Source organism: Nestor notabilis, unplaced genomic scaffold (assembly GCF_000696875.1).
Source record: "Nestor notabilis isolate BGI_N333 unplaced genomic scaffold, ASM69687v1 scaffold13787, whole genome shotgun sequence".
In the NCBI taxonomy this organism is placed as follows: Eukaryota; Metazoa; Chordata; class Aves; order Psittaciformes; family Psittacidae; genus Nestor; species Nestor notabilis.
Window position 1 is genome coordinate 18,974 of NW_009937044.1, and position 18,545 is coordinate 37,518.

Sequence of the window (18,545 nt, forward strand, 5' to 3'; positions counted from 1 at the left end):
AACTGAATAGTGTCTTTCATGCAGAAGTTTAACATAGCATAGTTATATATACTTACTTTATCATTTCTAAGAGATCCTGAGCAATTTAAATAACTACTATGCTACCTCTGCTGTACAGTCTTTACAGGATAATTAATTCACTTACTATGATACTGTTTTAATTTTACTTTCTCTTAACAGCTTTCCACATTCTGAATAACACCACCATCCAGTTTAAATTGGAAAAGATACCACTAGAAAAAGATTTAACTTTTCCTCTGAGTAATGAAGACTTTGGAATATCAAGCATTATGAGGATTGAAGGGAAATTTGTTAACCCTCTTCAGGTATAGTAACGTATATTCCACCATCAATATAACAGCATTTCCCTGCGTAGAAGATAAGTAGTTTAAGGCAAATATCTTCAGGTTTAATATGGTGGAAGTTGAGAAATCGGGTCCTTATACATGTGGTTAGAAGAGACAGTCTTAAGTCATAACATCAATGACCAAAATTCCATCTCGTTTTGGAGCATTTTAGACATCTTTATAAATCAGGCTAACTTTTACTTACCCTGAACACCTATTACAGAAGGAAAAATAAATGTGTCACTGTCCAAATATGTTTATTTGCAGTTCTAGTAGAAACTAAGAATTAAAAAGCCATTATCTTGGAAAAAATCTCTTCAGGAGTGGAGATTTTAAATAAAGAAAACTGCAACTTCCAAAGCTAAGGAGACAATGGCTAGGTAGAATCCATGTATTTCTCTGTAATCTCAGCATGGTAAATTAAGGCTGGTTTGTATGATGAGTTATTTTTAACTAACATGTTCCCTGGGAATACAAGGTATTCTATTCTAGGATCCTATATTGTATGTTTCCAGATTTTGTCATCTTGCAGAGCCAATACAGAACTGTTTTGCTTCAGTTTTGCATCGTACCTTGTTCTGGATTAGTTTTTACTTATGGACAACTTAAGATTTGTCTGGTTTGAAATTCCAGTGTCTTTCCACTTGTGAGTTTTAAAATAATAGGTACTGATTTTATTAGTATAGAGAGCTCTAATGTGAGGATTATTTCTTTTATCTATGTTGTAGGTGGTGTTAGCAAAACATGTGTATGAACAAGTCCTTCAGACTCTGGATAATTTAATTTACAGTGAAGACTTGAACAGATTTCCAACCTCTTCTGTGTCTTCAACTTGTCATAGTTCTCCTTCAGCATCGCTTCACAGTACAGGCACAGAATTCTCAAGTGAACGGAAAGAAAATGGTTTATTCAGCCATTCCAGTTTTAATTCTGTTCCAAACAAGTTGGTAGCTATCAGGGAAACAAAGTCTTTTACTCAGATTCAAGCAAACTTTCATATCTCAGAGCTCCAGGTGCAGTTAAGTGGTGACCTTACACTTGGTGCACAAGGCCTTGTCAGCCTTAAGTTTCAGGATTTTGATGTTGAGTTTGCTAAAGATCATCCTCAGACTTTGTCTATTCAGATTGCCCTGCGTTCTCTACTGATGGAAGATCTTCTGGAGAAGAACCCGGACTCTTTGTACAAGAATCTCATGGTGTCCCGTGGGGCACCCAAGCCATCCAGTTTAGCACATAAGGAATATCTTTCCCAGTCTTGTCCCTCAGTATCCAATGTAGAATATCCAGATATGCCACGTTCCCTACCTTCCCATATGGAAGAAGCACCTAATGTCTTTCAGCTGTACCAAAGACCAGTTTGTGCCTCCCGTAAGAAGCAAAAAGAAGATGCTGATTCTGAGTATCCTCTGACTCCACCTCCTTCTCCAACAGCAGACAGATCCAAGTTGCCCTGTGGAAAAAGTAACTTTGATGATTCATTAGTTCATATCAATATATTTCTAGTGGATAGGAAACATCCTGAATTTTCTTCTCGCTATAACAGAATTAACCGTAGCGTAGACGTTGATTTTAATTGTCTAGATGTCTTAATAACTTTGCAAACTTGGGTAGTGATACTGGATTTCTTTGGGATTGGATCCACTGCTGATAACCATGCTATGAAGCTGCAACCTGAAGATACTCAGCAGGCAGTCAAATCAGAAATAAATACCTTGTCAGCTTCTCAAGCCCAAGAGCCTGTAAACACTAAGCTGGATCTGAAGGTATACTTGAGATGCAAAATAGTAATTGGATTGTCTGTCATAAAATGTCTGGTTTATAGGAACTTAAGGTGACATTTAACTCAAATGTTTTATAGTCTACTGGAGAAATGTGCATACATTCAGAAACAGTAGAATTAAAGTGTGTGTAGATGCAGTTTAAAAAAAAACCTGCAAAAGTTACAGAAAAGCAAAACCTTTGCAAACTGATTGGCTCCCTTGCTCTGTGACCCTCAGACTTGTGTTTAGCACTTGAAGGGATGCTGAAGTAAGAGTTACCCATGTTCGTCAGTGGAGCTCTTACGGGTAGAGTTTGGCATCCCCCAGCCTCATCCTGTCTGCTCTGTGCCTGAGAGTCTGGGGAATGTAAGTCTGTGACACTTCTTTCTCGGGATCATGCAGGGTATAGACTAATTGTGATCTCTTAAATGAGATGGTTGCTTCAATATTATAGACATGACATACTGAAATTGGCACTGTGCTGTTCTAGGTACTATGGAGTTTATTTAAAAGCTGTATACTTTAATAAGTATATAAACATATATGTCTATATATACATAAATGTGTATTTATACATTTAATTATGTGCATGTTTGCCAAGAGGTCCTGCAGTCTAACATAAAAATGACAAGTCTTGAAAGAGAAAAGGATGAAGCTAACAGTGCTAGGATTTGTTGATGACAATTCTGAGTTGCTTGGGAGATCTGTTAATGTGCAAGCAAGGAAGTAAAAAGGTTACCTTCCTGTCTCCCAGTCAGCTAATTCTTGTTTGCCATTTATGTCTTGAAATGCAATTGTCTTGGGGAAGAAAAAGAAGCTAGCAAGATTTTCCAGCTGTAAAATCACATTGTTTAATACCAACCTGTTCCTTTCTGTTTGCCCAGGTCCATTCTTTATCATTAGTACTGAATAAGACAACTAGTGAGCTTGCTAAAGCCAGTGTGTCAAAACTTGCAGCTCACTTGGAAGTGATTGGTGAGTAGATTGGAGGGCTGAGGTTGTATGCAGCTTGAAGTAGGAGGGGGTGTGCACTGGTGGTGTGGTTTAAAATGGGGGCTTTTGTAGAGCTCATTGCGGGGGGTTTGTGTGTTTGTTTCTGGGAAAGAAGCACATTCTCTTCCTGCTGCTGCTGCTTTTTCAGGCTTGATTTTAAGTTCTTGCCTCCCTCCCAGTTGTCAAACCCTTGATCATTTTAGTTGAGGTTGGCCAGGATTTTAGTACTTCACTTTCACAGAGCCGAACAACAGTATATTACTGTTTTAGAGGAGAAAGTTCTATTTTAGTTTTCATGAATCAAAGTGGTGTGATCACATTTTATATGTGAAGCAGAGAGTTATGTTTGGGTTAATACAATCTTTGTAGCAAAAAGCCATGATTTTCTTTGAACATGAGATTTAATATTTAATTAATATGATTTAATTACTTGTAACATGTTTATCCCACTAACAGAAACTTTAGAGTTTCAGTACCTTATCTGTGCTTGAGGATACTAATTGCCTGCCTTTTGTTTTGCAGAGGGAGATTTAGCCCTGCAAGGAAGTATTGGAAGTCTGTCCTTAAGTGACCTTACAGCTCATGGAGAATTTTACAGAGAGCGTTTCACTACAAGTGGGGAAGAAGCACTCATTTTCCAAGTCTTTAAGTATGAATTTAAACTTCTTGTTACTCAATATTAGCACCGTTAATTCCCTGCCCCCCAAGAAAACTAAACCAAAACCCAGAAAACCCCACTAAAAACCAAACCCACACCTGGCAGGTCTGCATGATTCTCCTTTGGACGCTTGTGACTTAAATGAGACTTTGAACATATTCAGTCGTAACTTTTTAACTTTTCTTCATCCTGCAAGGTACATGGCTTATCAGGAAAAATAGTTTTTTATTTTGTCTAAAGCTGCTCTTGAAAATATTTAGGTGATAGTTTGTTCCTAGATAAAATATTAAGTTGTTTTTTAAGTTGGAAGAGGTTTTCAACTGATGAAACAGATTTTCCATTGCTCCTTTATTTTGGAATTAAGGGTTTGCTGTCATCATAGCACACTCTTGAAATTCTTCCACTTTGTGTAAAGCAATAGTTCTTACCCCGTGACATTTCATGGTTTTCCACCCCCTCCTCCACCCGCTGGAATTAATCAGATTAGAAATTATCCAAGTAATGCTAAGGAATTAACTTCAAATGTAACAGCACATAGATTCAGAGTGGAATCTACATAGTATCATGCACTACTTACCTTATAAGCCACTGTTCAATGTATAAAATCACCAAAGGTAATTGTTAGCTGTAGAGATTAGAGGTACATTCCAAGTGTAGAATTTTTCTATCTGCTTAATTAAAACTCAGTAGCACTTAAATGTATGTAATTCAGAAATAATTAATATAAACCCAGGTTTTCACACTTTTAATTGAAATAGTTTTAATTCTACACTGTGCACATCAGCTACATTCTCTGTATTCCTATCTTTAATGCAAAACAAGAACACTATTTGCAAAACCTACCTAGGATGACTATAGTTTACTTTCAACCTTTATCAGATATGGGAGGCCGGATCCATTGCTGCAGCGGGAGTGTGATATTCGTGTCACTCTGCGGATGGCATCTGTTCAGTATGTCCACACTCAGCGTTTCCAGGCAGAGGTGGTGTCATTCATCCAACATTTTACTCAGCTTCAGGATGTCTTGGGGCGGCAAAGAGCAGCAATTGAAGGACAAACAGTATGGGTTTTTTCTGTTCTTTCCTAGCCTGTTTTTCACAGTTGAATTGCGGTATAAAATTTATCTTAATGCATCAACTCAGGTGAGTTGAAATGATGAGGTTTTAGAGTTCTGATGTTGGTCGAGATTGCTCATACTGATGTTTTAGTTAAAAGACCTTATTTAGGACTGTCCTGCTGCTGTTTGAAAGCATAGAATACCAGTTTGCACATTACTGAAAACTTTGGCACTTGGGTCCTGCAGCATGCACCCATATAGGTATATTTCTTTATTTGTGGTGGTGGACAAAAAGGACTCAAGATTTTATTTTGCCTTTTTCTCCACTGTTCACCAGGTAGTTACAATACCTAACTAAGGAAAACTGAATGAGAAGTCTATCTTTTCTCCTCAGGTGTATGTCTTTGATTATTAAGGATGATGGCTGGTAGACTGAGAAAATCAGATGCCAAACTTCTGCATGATAAAATAGATAAATAATCATGACAGTCACAGCCTATTTTGTACAAAATCTAATGTGGGAGTGATGAATATAGTTAACAGTCTTGTTCAAAAAGTTGCTTCTCATAGTTGGAAGAAAGACAGTTAATACTTGCCTATATTAAAATGCTTCATTGTGCATCAGGAAGTTTGAACCTGATTCTGGAACACCTCTTCTAAATGATGCCTTTTCCCCCTTTTGTAAATATTTTTTTTAAGTAATCTTTAACTAGTGAGCTGAGTAGTGTCTGTTCTGCTTCTTTGTGTGACATTATGCTTCTCTCCATATTGCTGCACATACTGCACAGGTGTGTGCTGTTTGTATCATCATCCTTTTCTGATTAGCTTATACTCTCTGCCTAAAACAAAAGCTTGAGGAGGTTTTGGGGTTTTTTGGGGGGGGTTATAAAACCTCATAAAACCTTATTTTGTAAATCAGGGAATTCTTGAATTCAGTGCTAATCACTGTGAAATAATCACCCACTTCCTGTATTTTAATATTTATTTTTTGTACTGAATTTTTGCTCTTCCCAGGTAAGAGATAAAGCACAGCGATCTTCCCGAGTTCTTCTTGATATTGAGGCTGGTGCTCCTGTTCTGCTTATACCCGAGAGCTCAAAATCTAATAGTCTTATTGTAGCTAATCTTGGAAAACTGAAAGTCAAGAACAGATTTCTGTTTGCGGGTATGCCGGGCACTTTTTCATTAAAGAACAAGGTAAGAATGTTACTTCTTGATTTAGCAGCTTGGAGGGTTTTTTTGTAGTTCTTGTGCATTTCATTTCTGTACCAAAATGGTAAATGATTCTTATAATTTATATATACACTTCATGTTACTAGTAGTGAACGAGCCATGCCAGTTCTGTGTTTACAGTCCATCACCCAGTCTGTGCAGGGTAAGCTGCTGGACCCAGCCTGCTGCTGATTGTACCCAGCTGCTCCCTTCTGCACCTGGGCTGGCTTTCTGAGACCATCCAGGCAGGGAAGGTGGTTCTGTGGAACTCGCTAGAACTTGCCTTATGAGGGGGCAGGACCTAGTTGGGTGCACACCTAAATGTGAGAGCATAACAGGCTTTCAGCTAACCCTGTTTGGAAGCTGCGTCAACTCTTCACCAGAGGTATTTCAGCAGCGCAGATAGCAGAACATAGAGATCTGTATGGGGTGAGACTTGCTGGAACACACTGGAGGATAGAATAGGTTTGAATTGTTTTTTGGTTGGTTTTTTTTCCTACTTTTAATGAAACTGAGTGCGTGTAGTTGCTTTGATTATGTGAAATCTAATGAAAGGTTTCCAGTGAATGCTTGAAGATAAGGCTAGACACAGGACAGGGAATAGTTGGTGTTGCTGGTGAGAGATGCAGCCATGAAGTTTGGGGTAAGGAAGATCCATCTTGCTGACTTTCTATATCTAGCTATGCAACAAAATGGGTAGTTGTTCTGGAAATCCCCTCATCCCATTTTAAAGGGGGCAGAAATTAGTAGACTGAACTGCTTCAGCAGTTCTGTGGTGTCTCTCTTACCTCCATCTGGTTTAAATCTACCAGTGTCTTTGCTGTAAGGAAATCCTGGACTGTAATATTGAGGGGTCTTCTGTACTCTTAAAGGTTTGTGGTAGATTCTTGAGTTAGAAGAAAGGATGCGTGCATAGTGATTTTATTTCAACTTAAAAATACCATGTTATGTAGCATTGTGGAAATTTCAGGGTTTGAAATGGGATTAGGTGGTGTTCGGGGTATTTTTGTTTTGTTTTCATTTTTTCTCTGTCCTATGTTTATTTTTGAGGATCGGATTTTACAAGGCAATGCATACAAGGATCCAGTTTTATTTGAGGTATTTTATGGCTTTATAGTAGCTTTCAGGTGATTCTCATTCATTAAAAAAAAAGGAAATATTCTTGTGGAATTTAGCACTTCAAAAGTTCCTTTATACATTAAAAATGACGTTTCTGTTCTAAAGACTGCTGAATTCTGTAAGAATAGGATTGTAATTTGCTGTGGTGTGTTCTTTATGCATGTCTGAGGAGCTATTAATTTGTATTTATTGCATAAATTCATGGATTTATAGATGATCCGGTGACTTTTCTTTGCATGTACTTCTCAGTCTTGTCTTTACAGTATAAACTTAAGTGTTAATGTCTTCAAATTCTTAATCTTAAAATCCTTGATCATGGCTGCAATGAATTTTTCCAATGAATGATATTTAAAAACCACATAAGGCAAGTAAGATTAATAATTAAGAACCCAAAGGAAAGTTTATGGGTAAGGATTGTACGGTGCCATCAGAAGCTGGATACAGAAAGAAGGTGGGAAGTAGCAGTAACAATACTAGTGTTACAGGTAAAGGGATTAATCCCAGAGTAAAGGGGCAAGTGGATCACTGAAGCCAAGTGACTGTTACCTGCTGGGGCATGTGAAGCTGAGTAAAATTGAAACATGAGATTAGTAAATTTAAATCAGGACTAGTGAACTATACACTCTTAGTAGGTTTTTGCTGCTAGACAGCATCATGAAGGTGGAAAAGGTCTTAAGATTTCCACTGGATATGTGGTGGTGGGGAAATGTCTAATATGTTATACACCTATAAATGAGCTGTTCTTTTTTCACCTGTGGGCATTTTAACAATAAGGGTAGAGATTTATTCCATCTTAAACTTAGCTACTGCAGAAAAAACTGGGGACACAATTCAGCATGATGAGTGAAGTATTTAAAGCACATAAAATAACTTCATGCATAGAAGCATTTGTTCCCTTATTCTAATAAAATACTAAGTTGCTGACATGATCTTTCAGAAATAATGATATGTCCTGTTTTCATCTTCTGAAGAAGTTCTGAAAATCAGCTTTTTAGCAGTCTTTATGCTACAAAAATGCTTGATATCTTGACAGCCTTACCCCTCTATTTTGTGTTCATTTCAGTTACATGTTTGGAGTTTCTTTAATTTGTTCAGACCCCACTGGTTTTTAATTAATTTCTTACTGAAAGATTTCACAGGGTTCTTTTTAAAATATTGCTGCAATAAACTTCTTTTTCTGTTAAGGCTGTAAAAAGAACTTTGGCCATCTTTCTACAGTAAAAGATACTGGCATTCAAATAAAATACTTTTGTTTTGGCAGGAGTTTGTTTCAACTTGAACCTTGGTGTATTGGTTCCTTAGAATTTAAAAACATATTGCTAATTACAAAACTACTTTTATTAGCAGGATTCAGTTCAATTTTCATCTCCTTTGGGAACTCCCAAACATAGCATGAAGAAAACAACAAGTGCTGATGAGTCAAAAGTAGCAATGGAAGGGTTGTTCATGAAAAAATCATCAGGAACGAATATGTCTAAGCTGAAGGGTGAGCCTGTGCTTAGTACGCTGAGTAAGCAACAAGGGCAGCAACCAAATCTCCCTGTTGTACTGAACCCTGACAGCCCAGGTACGTAACAAACCCTAGAAACTCAACGTAGCTGCTCTTTTTCCTTGTAACATAATGCAGTGCAGTTTTGCTTACATCTTATGTGACACTGACTAAGGCTCTGGGTCTAAATGTTGTAGGTTTAAAAAGAGATGACTTGTTAATTTCAAGGTTGATTTTTGCAGCTTAATGGTTTAGGGAATTGTAGTTCAGTTTCTGGAAGACCAGTTCTGGAAGACCAATTTGGCCATGTTTTGAGATGCACATTACAGACATATAAGGAGTATAGTTGGACTTTTAATTAAGACGTTACATTTACTTGTGAGTGAGCTTGATATCTGGTAGTTACAGATACTGATGAGTGTGAATAAAAAAGATTAAAGAGATGGAATAACTTTCAGGAGAAACTGTATTTGCTTTGTACAGATTTTTTCTTTCTTTCTTAATGCGTTATCTCCTGTGCACTTGCAGAGGATCACATCTGTCTCTTAGACTGCATTGTGGTTGATCTGCAGGACATGGATATATTTGCTGCGGAAAGATACCACAGAGAGTATTCAAAGGCTGTGGAAGATACTAATGCGGACTTGAGCTTTCCATCCTACTTTGTGAGGCAGACAGGAGGAAGCCTATTGACAGAACCTTTCAGGCTGAAGTTACAAGTAGAGAGAAATTTAGACAAGTGAGTTTAAACAGGATTGCTTCATGCTGTCAGCCTAAACCCAGTGTTTTAGCTGCCTGTTATTGTATCTTAAATGCGTCACCTGCTGTGTTAAAGCACCTTAAAATACTGATGTTTTTTTCCTTTGTCGTAGAGAGTTAAGTCATGCAGTTGCAGACATATCGATACATGGCAACCTGTCGTCAGTCCATTGCAGTCTGGATTTGAAAAAGTATAAGCTGATAAGGGGACTACTGGAGAACAACCTTGGGGAGCCTATAGAAGAGTTCATGCGGCCTTATGACTTGCAGGATCCAAGAATTCATGTAAGAGGAACTACATGCAGTCGAAATTCTGTCTTGAAATGTCAGGGGTATTTGTTTGCTCTTCATGGCAGGCTTCTCACCTAAAACTTTAAAAAAAATACCCAAACTTTTAGAAACTACAAATCTGTTTTAATAATAGAAGGTACCAGAAACAGTTGAAAGAATTGTTGGCTTTTTGAGTGTTTTTGGGGGGATAATGATGATGATGTTTTAAGAACAAAGAAGCTCTAGAACAGTAGCCTGAAAGTGGATTAACTTCAAGTTGAAGGCTACACTGTTGTGAAATGTAACTTTGCCCCAACAATGGTTAGTGAAACTCTTTGAAGGAGAAAGATACAACAGCTCTTTGTCTGAAATAACAAAGTTTAATTGAGAAATGAAAGTTAAACAGATGCTCTTAAAAAGAATGTGGGTGTTTTCCACTTTCAGACAGTTCTGAGTGGAGAAGTATATACTTCTATGTCATTCCTCATCGACATGGTTAATGTGAGCCTGGAACTCACAGATCCAAAAGGCAAAGATGGATACAGCTCTTTAGCCAGGTATGGATTTTGTTGTTACTGAATACCTTATCCTGAATAATATGCTAATCTGAGAGATTGTAGGGCAGGAGTTAACATAATACATGAAATTATGTTTAATAATCCAACGGAACATAATTTTTTAATTACAGTCCTGATTGAGAGTTTCAGCTGACCTGAAGGATGGAATTGAATGGCACTGTTCAGAAGATAGTGTGCCTTTTAAGTTGTCCTTCAAATCAGAGTTTAGTTATCGGTTGACTTGCCCAAGACAGATGGAATTATAATTAAGAAAATGTTGAGAGATGATCTTAAAAAACCTCAGACTTCTGCTGTGTTGTTTTGTTGGGTTTTTTTAATCCAGAAGGTTCTGTATCACTGGAAAATATTATTACCTACAGTATAGATCTACTTTCTGTCTCTGTGACATGAGATGTGATTGTAGTTGGTTTAGAAAATATGTAAATGAAAGATACTGGCAGTATACTATGCACACGTTTAAAACAAGTGACTTCTAGAAATAAATGAGCTACAGGACTCTTAAATACATTGTTTTGCTTTTTACTCTCCTAGGTTTGATTTCAAGAAATCCAAGTTGCTTTTTGAAAGCTCTTCAAATGGAACAAAGTCTGTAAATTTGGTGTCTCATTCCATGATGGCATTTGACACACGTTACGCTGGACAGAAGTCTGCTACAGGCACACCAAATGTGTTCAACTGCATCTTTCAGTCATCAAAGAACACCAGTAGTCCAGGAGCTATCCAGATTGAATTGCACTTCAGGTTGTTCACATTTATTCACATAAATTCCGGGATTTATGTGTTTGGTTTTAAATAATGACATACTTGATCAGGATTGTCCTGTTTTTAATATAGCTGTTACTAATGTAGACAAACCTGCTGGCAATGTATTCAAATCTGAGGACATTTTGGGGGGGGTCAGTGGTGCTTGATAGATTGAATTCTGCAGTTATTTATTATCTGAAGGTTGTTGGATTTATTTTTTTTCCCCTCATTACAGTAAACTTTAGGTTTGAATGTGTAGTGAATCGGATGAAGTTCTGGCCTACTAGAATCAGCAGTGCTTGAAGTCTGCCGTATCACTTGTATGCTTGCATATTAAAAAAAATATCATATGATTTTGTATGTTGCAGAAAGCTTTTTCCCAGTAGGTGTCACACTTGCCTTTCTGAGAGAATCTAATAAGTACAGAAATGGCACTTTTTTCACAAAACAGTCTCTACGTTCTCTTCTGTATTCTGTCCTACCCTATTTGTTTTTCCTTATCCAGATCCCTTAGAATGCTTAAAGGCACCATAGTGGATATCTGTTCTGTTCTAATTCATTACTGAAACCAGGAATACAAAATATAATGTCAGTATCTACGTGTAACAACATGGTGTTCTATTGAAGGATGTTAACAAGCAAGCAAGAGGGTGAAGTGATATGGCTAGAGACATTGCTTTTGCCTTTTATCACGCTCACTGACCATACTCAGCAATCTAACTCTTTTATAATACCTTCTGAAGCAGTTGCAGGAGTAGCATAGGAAAAAATCTGTGGACTATTTTAGTCCAATAGAAAATTTTGGAAGACATTTGTTCATAAAAAATCAACCAGACAAACTTCAGGCAATTGAGAGAAATTTGTTGTAAAGATTTGGATAATGCCTCATGGTTTTGAGTACTTCGTAAGTGTGTGTTCAGAAAGACACCCAAGATTTTGATTTGAACAGAACTAAAATGCAATGGGATTTAAAAACAAAACAAAAAACTGGAATGGTTTTGGTGTAACTGGTGATCCAGTAGCTGCCTAGATTGGAAGTTAGCTTGCCTAGTACAGCCTAATCTGGTTATGGGTGATAGTTCCAGGGATTTTCTTCCTAACTGTTATGTTTTTAAATTTTAGCCACATAAGCACGTGTTAGGTTTTTACTGGTGAGAGCATCCTTGGCACTAGATGTAAGCTTTTGCAGAGCTCAGTGATAGTATTATACTGTCTGGTGCCCTTTGGAAGTTTCCTGGAGAGCCAGGGAGGGTTAAAGGCTTTTACTGTTGGAAGCAATGCAGGCAGCCTGCTTCTCACAAAGGAACTGCAGTCCTTTAGAGATGTTATAGTTAAGAGCATGGTGGATATAAAATTGTTTCATGGTATTTAAGCATTTAGATTACTTTCCAGTTAACATGACCAAATATAATTGGTATTCTAGAGCATGAAACCAAACACTTTTATCCTCCTTAGCCAGATACTCAAAATGTGATGCTAAAAGTTCAGTAAGGCTGGCTAGCATTTTTTCTGAATGACAAAGCAGCTTCCTGTGCTGCAGAACATTGTCAGGGTGTGAGAGAAAACACATTGTACATCTAATGCTTTAGAGGGATATGGAGCCAGGTCTGAATTTCACAGGCAGTACGTTAGGTTTGATACTAAACAGATGTAAAGCAATACTAAAAAGATCACTTCTAAAACTGGAGACTTTGCAAAGTAACACTGATAATAATGTCAGTCTATTAAAGGAGCTTTTGTAAGTTATTTCTTGTTGCATAGTTTTTCGGTTCAACTTTTGTATCATTACAGCTTTGAATTCATGCAGTTAAGATCTGTTGGGTTTCTGTGGGTGCAGCAACTTGATATATTTCAAGCTGTTTAAATATATATATGGTTTTTAAAGGCCAGACACAATGTAAATTAAATGTAACCCTAAAAAGTTCCACGTAGTTCTTAACTTGCTGGATACTGATAGTTTTCTCCACCATTTTAAATATATGCAAGTTCATATGTATTCTTCTCTCTTCCTAAAAGGTCTACAAAGGATTCCTCCAGTTTCACAGTTGTTCTGAACAATCTTCGTGTATTTCTGATCTTTGACTGGTTGTTACTTGTTCATGACTTCTTATATACCCCTGGAGATAGCAAAAAGCGGGAAACTCACCTTTCTTCCCGGCAGCGAACTTACAGCAGTGAAACAACTGTAGTTCCCAAAGCAGTGAAAAGTGGAGTAGTTACAAAACGTTCATCACTACATGTGTCTACAGAAAAACAACTGGAAGTTAAGGTTAACGTGACAGGTAAATAAATTGTTTTCTAGTGCCTTTCTTACGAGCTTTTCTGATAAAAAGCCATGCACTAGTGGAAAACTAGGTCAGTTGAAGGACTTGCTGCAAATGCTTAAAATACCTTAGTGGCATTTCCAATCGCCTTGTTGATTATTTGTCATTTTGTTTTGTTAAGGGACTGAATTTGTGGTCGTTGAAGACATGTCTTGTTTCGATACCAATGCCATTATTTTGAAGGGGACGACCGTTCTCACTTACAAGCCCAAGTTATTGGATCGTCCTTTCTCTGGTAGTTTGTTTGGCATTGAGGTAAGAAGAAATAAGTTAGTTTTTGTAAAACATCTAAAATTAGAAGAGCTTGTGAAGACACTTTACTATAAATATGTATGATGGTTTTTGAAGTTTGTTATTAGCAAGTTTATGAGTAGGAATTCTGAGTACGCAAAGTGACCTTGCATCCTCTTCAGCAGAGCAGAACCAGAGCTAGGGTGCTGCGGCCAGTCTTGGGGAAGCAGAGCTGAAGAAGCTCTGAACAACTGAAAAGAGAGCAATAGGAACATTCAGAATTGATGGTTACGTAGTGTGTATAGGGAAAGTTTAAAAGAACTTGCTTGGAAGAAAAGGCTGTGCAGAGATGTGGGAAATCCTAAATGTTATTGTAGGCCTAAACACAAAGAATTTTCTGTATTGGTGTGGAGTTAAGAGTGGAGTTAAGTTTAGCATTAAAGGGAATATTTGGTTGCATATCAGAATCTTTTTTCCAGAACTTACAGCACAGCTGGGCACTGGAAAAATTGTCTGGAAAAGTTTTTGGAATCTGCCGTCTTAAAGTTTACGAAGGAATTCTCTGTAGAAAGCAGTTTGTTCGTGGCTATAGTCATGTTATGTGATATTCAGTCTGATTCTGAGGTTCTTGCTAGGCCTTTTCTCTCACTTCCTAATTTTTTTAAACTCATTTGTAATTTGTAGGTGTTTTCATGCCGGTTAGGAAATGAGCAAGAGACTGCACTGTCAATCATTGATCCAGTACAAATTCAGCTGGAGCTTGTTGGGAATGCTTCCTACCCAAGTGGTTCAGGTCTGTTGGATGCTTTCAATAGTGAGGATTTTCCTCCTATTCTAGAGGTAAGATTAAACTGAATAAAACTGCATGCAGTAGACAATACTAGACCATGATCTAGCACAGACTACTTTCAAATGCATAAGAAGACAGATTTTTCCTAAAGCGGAAAAGGCAAAGAAACAAACATGCAGAAAGTGCATTTAGTGGTAATGAAGGAGGGATTTCTGGGATATATTACAGAGATTAATAATGGGGAAAAAAGTAGGCTGATAATGTAGACATGTTAGATAGTTCCTAATACCTGAAAGAAAAAGATTTATGGTCTGTATCTCAGTGCTTACTAGAGGGTAATCTATTTAAGTTGTCTTTTTGCCATTATACCAAAGAAAAACTATGCTTTTAGTTGTTAGTAAATAATAATAAGCTTGGTAATTTTATTACTGGAGGTTTAAAAGTGTGGTCATCAGATTCTAATACTAAATTTATCTTCCTTTGGGAAAAGCTTTGTTAATATCCAAAGTACACAAGAAAAATATGTAGAAAAGGGTAACTGAATCTTATTTTTTAATTTTTCATTTAGATTCACTTGCAAGCACTGGATATCAGACTGTCCTACAATGATGTTCAGCTGTTCTTGGCAATTGCAAAGTCAATTCCTCAACAGACTAGTGTAGCTATGCCTGACACAACTGTATCGACTGCTGAAAATACTGCTAACCCTTCCAGTTCAGCACTGATGAATGAAACTTCCTCCTTGACACATGAAAAGAGAGATACATCCAAACGTGTGTTGGATCCTGTTCTTGGTATGTTTATATCTGCTGGAGCAAAGTAATTTTTTATCTCTAAAGGAGGTTTCTGCTGTGTGAAGCTAGACTGTGTGCTTAACACAAAAGATGTTGATATCTTCATATGTAAAGGCCTTCATTAATTTGAATTATCGATGATAGCATTATAGCGATGATACTATTTTAAAAAGTAGGGGGGGTTGTGTGGTTTTTTTTCTGCTTGCAGTATGACATTGGGTTGTTTTACAGTTTATTTAGTATCACTTGTCAGTGTAAATCATCATGGAGTACATCATATGCAGCAATGATATAAAGGGGGAGAAGGGCTACCTCTTCAAACACAATAAACTGATAGTGAAGTAGAAAACATCATGATTACTAGTTAACCTCTTTAAGTCTAGCAGTGTTTGACATGCTTTTTTACAAACAAACTTACAATGTGTGTGGTCAGAACCACTGTCTGACAATAGTGAGGTAACACTAGTGAAAAGGCTGCTTCTTTGTTACTGCTCTGGAGAGTCAGGTAGGGGAGTTCCAGGAAATTGATGTTCTGAATGAAGGGTTAGTTTACAAAATTGTAGTCCCAAATGAAATTTATGGAGTACATTGGTTTCCTGTAGGAGAATAAAAATAGCTCATGTACTCCAGAATGTCAATATAATGGGTTGGGGGATTCTGTTTTAGGTTTATTTTTGTCAAAGCAGTGCTGAATCATATGTTTTTTCTACAGTTGTAATCTTATACAAACAGACCCCTATTTTTCATACAGATACAGCTTGATTTTAGAAGTGAACACCAGTAGATAACTGTCATGGCTTTATGGTTATTTAACTGTTCAATTACAGAGGTGCAGCTGGCTCGCCTCCAGGAGTTGGGATTCAGTATGGAAGATTGTCGTAAAGGTCTTTTGATCTGCCAAGGTAACCTCAAGTAATCTCAGCTGGTCTTGCAGATTGCCTAACTTCCAACTAAGTAAAAACTTTCAGGCTGTAAATTAGCTGACGCACAGACACTATTTCCTTCTTCTCTTTATTTTGACTCTGTGTTGGCATATAATCTTAAGCATTCTCATTTTTCTTTTCTACTGCTGTGTAGAACCTACCCCTGAAAGATTCTTCTTGCCTTTTGGGATGTCATATGTGGGGTGTTAGAGTGTATTTTTGTTTGGGGGGTTGGATTGTTGTTTTGGGGGTTTGATTTGGGTTTTTTTTTGTTTTGTTTTGTTTTTTTTCTATTATAGTATACCTGGTTTTTGCTATCATCCACCTGTTTCTCCTTAGAGCATGTGTTTACATCACTCCTTTTTGAATAATATATTTTATCTGCTTCTACACATATAATACATGGAAAGAGAGAGAGCTTTGACACAAGTAACTCTCTTTCTTTAGCACTGTCATGTTTCCCACCTTATTTATAGGCATTCATAGTATTAATATAGCTTTATATTATGTTGCCACTCAGTATGCAAACTTGAAAACACATTTCTTATTGTTAGAAAATACTAATGTATTTGTAATCTTCTCGTATTTATGTTACTAAATAGAAGACATTCAAGGTACTGTTGGTGTCTTGCTGTACTTCTGAAAAGAAAGGGAATTAGTTTGCTTACATATGTTTTTTAAATAAGTACGTTTCATTGAGAAGGTAGATGATGACTGACGGCTTTTGTTTGGTTTTGTCTAAGGTGACTTGAAAAAAGCAGCCACTTGGTTATTTAAGAATGCTGAACCTTTGAAATCAGTTTCCCAGACTACTTCTGGTCAAGATAGTCAGGGGATTTTGCCTTTTCAGTTCATCTCTGGAGTGGAAATAAAAGCAGAAATTATATGCATATGCTTTATTGATGACTGCATGGACTGTGATGTTCCCCTTGCTGAGTTAACATTTTCACGTGAGTATCTTGTTTTGCTGAGTGAGCTGCATAAAGTTACTGCCAATTACTGTGTATGTTCAGCACCATACTCTAGTTCTTAGGGCTTGTGAAATTTTAAATGATGGTGTTTGGGCGGGGGGGAGGTGTTGTTTTTTTGTTAAGGTTTTGTTTGTTTTAAGTTTTGTTTTTAAGAAGATTACAGTGTTTGTAAGATTCTGGTTTCAGAACATAACAAATGGAATCTGTCCTGAGCATGTTGTAAAACATGGCTGGCTGCAAATGTTATTTGAAGCATATTATGATACACTTCTTGTACCATTTAAATTTAAAAGACAAGACAAAACTTTTCATAGCTTACTTAACAGTTAATGAAATTGGGAAATTTGATTGTTTTGCATTAGTGTAATATTCACTGTTTTTTTTCAGGTTTGAATTTCCTCCAGCATTTGAGAGCCAACCCTGAAGGCTATGCTCGTTTTACCCTCTCTGGAGATTATTACAATCGTGAACTTTCAGGTGAAATACTGGGGCGTTTGTTGTTTTCTTCAGTCAAGTTCAGGAAAACAGCCTTGCCTACTGCAGTAGCCTGAACTTCACCCAACATGCAGTGCATATAAGGGAATGTGAAAGGTTGAATTTTGTGATAGTGTGTGTGTGTGAGAACATGTGATACTAGACAAAATATCCTGAATTGGTATCAGATGGAGGGATGTGAAAAGTAGGGAGCTTGATGGTATGAAGGTTCATAGAATCACAGACTGGTTTGGGCTGGAAGAAACCTTAAAGATATCTCATTCCAACCCCCTGCCATGGGCAGGAACACCTTCCACTAGACCAGGTTGCTTCAAGCCCTGTCCAGCCTGGCCTTGAAAGTTGTGCTGAAGCTTTCAAATGTAATGGCATAAAAAGGTTATCCAGGAACATGATAGTTGGGTAACTAGCTGTCTTTGCATTCACTTCTCTTTTTTAGTATTTAATTGTTTTGATGCATTCAGTTTGTTACTTATTTCAAGAAGGAAAACCATGTGAGGGTAGGTGAATAGACTGAAGACAATAGAGTAACATAATAGCATCATGATTTATATTTTACGTATAAAATAGCAAGTTATGCCTTAATACTGGTCAGGCATAAAAGAAATAATCTAGTTATGTGTTTTCTCTGAATTGAGAAACTAAATTGGTGACAACCACCTCAGGAATTACCTGCCAGTAACTAAGCTACTGAGTTTTTCTGTTTTTAAAAATTCATAGGGTGGGGGTTTTTTTTAAATAGCTTTTAGACCTTTGTGATACTGAATGTACAGCCAAATGGCCAATTTGGGTGTAATTGTGTTTAAATTATTTTCAAAACTATGTCAGAGAACCTAGTTCCAGTTAACTTCAGTATGAAGCTGTAGTTGCTTTCTAATGCTTTCTTTGAATTAAGATATTTCCGGAAGACCCGACATCCATTATACACTGGTTCAAGTGGAGGAGCTGGAACAACTTTGTATTAACTATAGGCTTACAAGTTCATCTTATAGAATCATAGAATAGTTAGGGTTGGAAAGGACCTTAAGATCATC

General features: G+C 37.1%; 1 protein-coding gene across 1 annotated transcript in view; it reads left to right on the forward strand.

Moving 5' to 3' along the window:
- The window catches only part of VPS13D (vacuolar protein sorting 13 homolog D (S. cerevisiae)), a 51,154-nt gene that overhangs the window by 16,935 nt on the left and 15,674 nt on the right, over positions 1–18,545 (forward strand). Inside the window, exons 19-36 of the mRNA XM_010018633.1 lie at positions 181–326; positions 1,076–2,110; positions 2,992–3,082; positions 3,623–3,749; positions 4,638–4,818; positions 5,830–6,012; positions 8,494–8,713; positions 9,164–9,374; positions 9,508–9,679; positions 10,109–10,221; positions 10,774–10,983; positions 13,003–13,268; positions 13,432–13,565; positions 14,226–14,381; positions 14,900–15,125; positions 15,953–16,027; positions 16,792–16,998; positions 17,407–17,496. Coding sequence (XP_010016935.1) covers positions 181–326; positions 1,076–2,110; positions 2,992–3,082; positions 3,623–3,749; positions 4,638–4,818; positions 5,830–6,012; positions 8,494–8,713; positions 9,164–9,374; positions 9,508–9,679; positions 10,109–10,221; positions 10,774–10,983; positions 13,003–13,268; positions 13,432–13,565; positions 14,226–14,381; positions 14,900–15,125; positions 15,953–16,027; positions 16,792–16,998; positions 17,407–17,496 — 3,843 coding nt within the window. The remainder of the gene's footprint in view (positions 1–180; positions 327–1,075; positions 2,111–2,991; positions 3,083–3,622; positions 3,750–4,637; positions 4,819–5,829; positions 6,013–8,493; positions 8,714–9,163; positions 9,375–9,507; positions 9,680–10,108; positions 10,222–10,773; positions 10,984–13,002; positions 13,269–13,431; positions 13,566–14,225; positions 14,382–14,899; positions 15,126–15,952; positions 16,028–16,791; positions 16,999–17,406; positions 17,497–18,545) is intronic.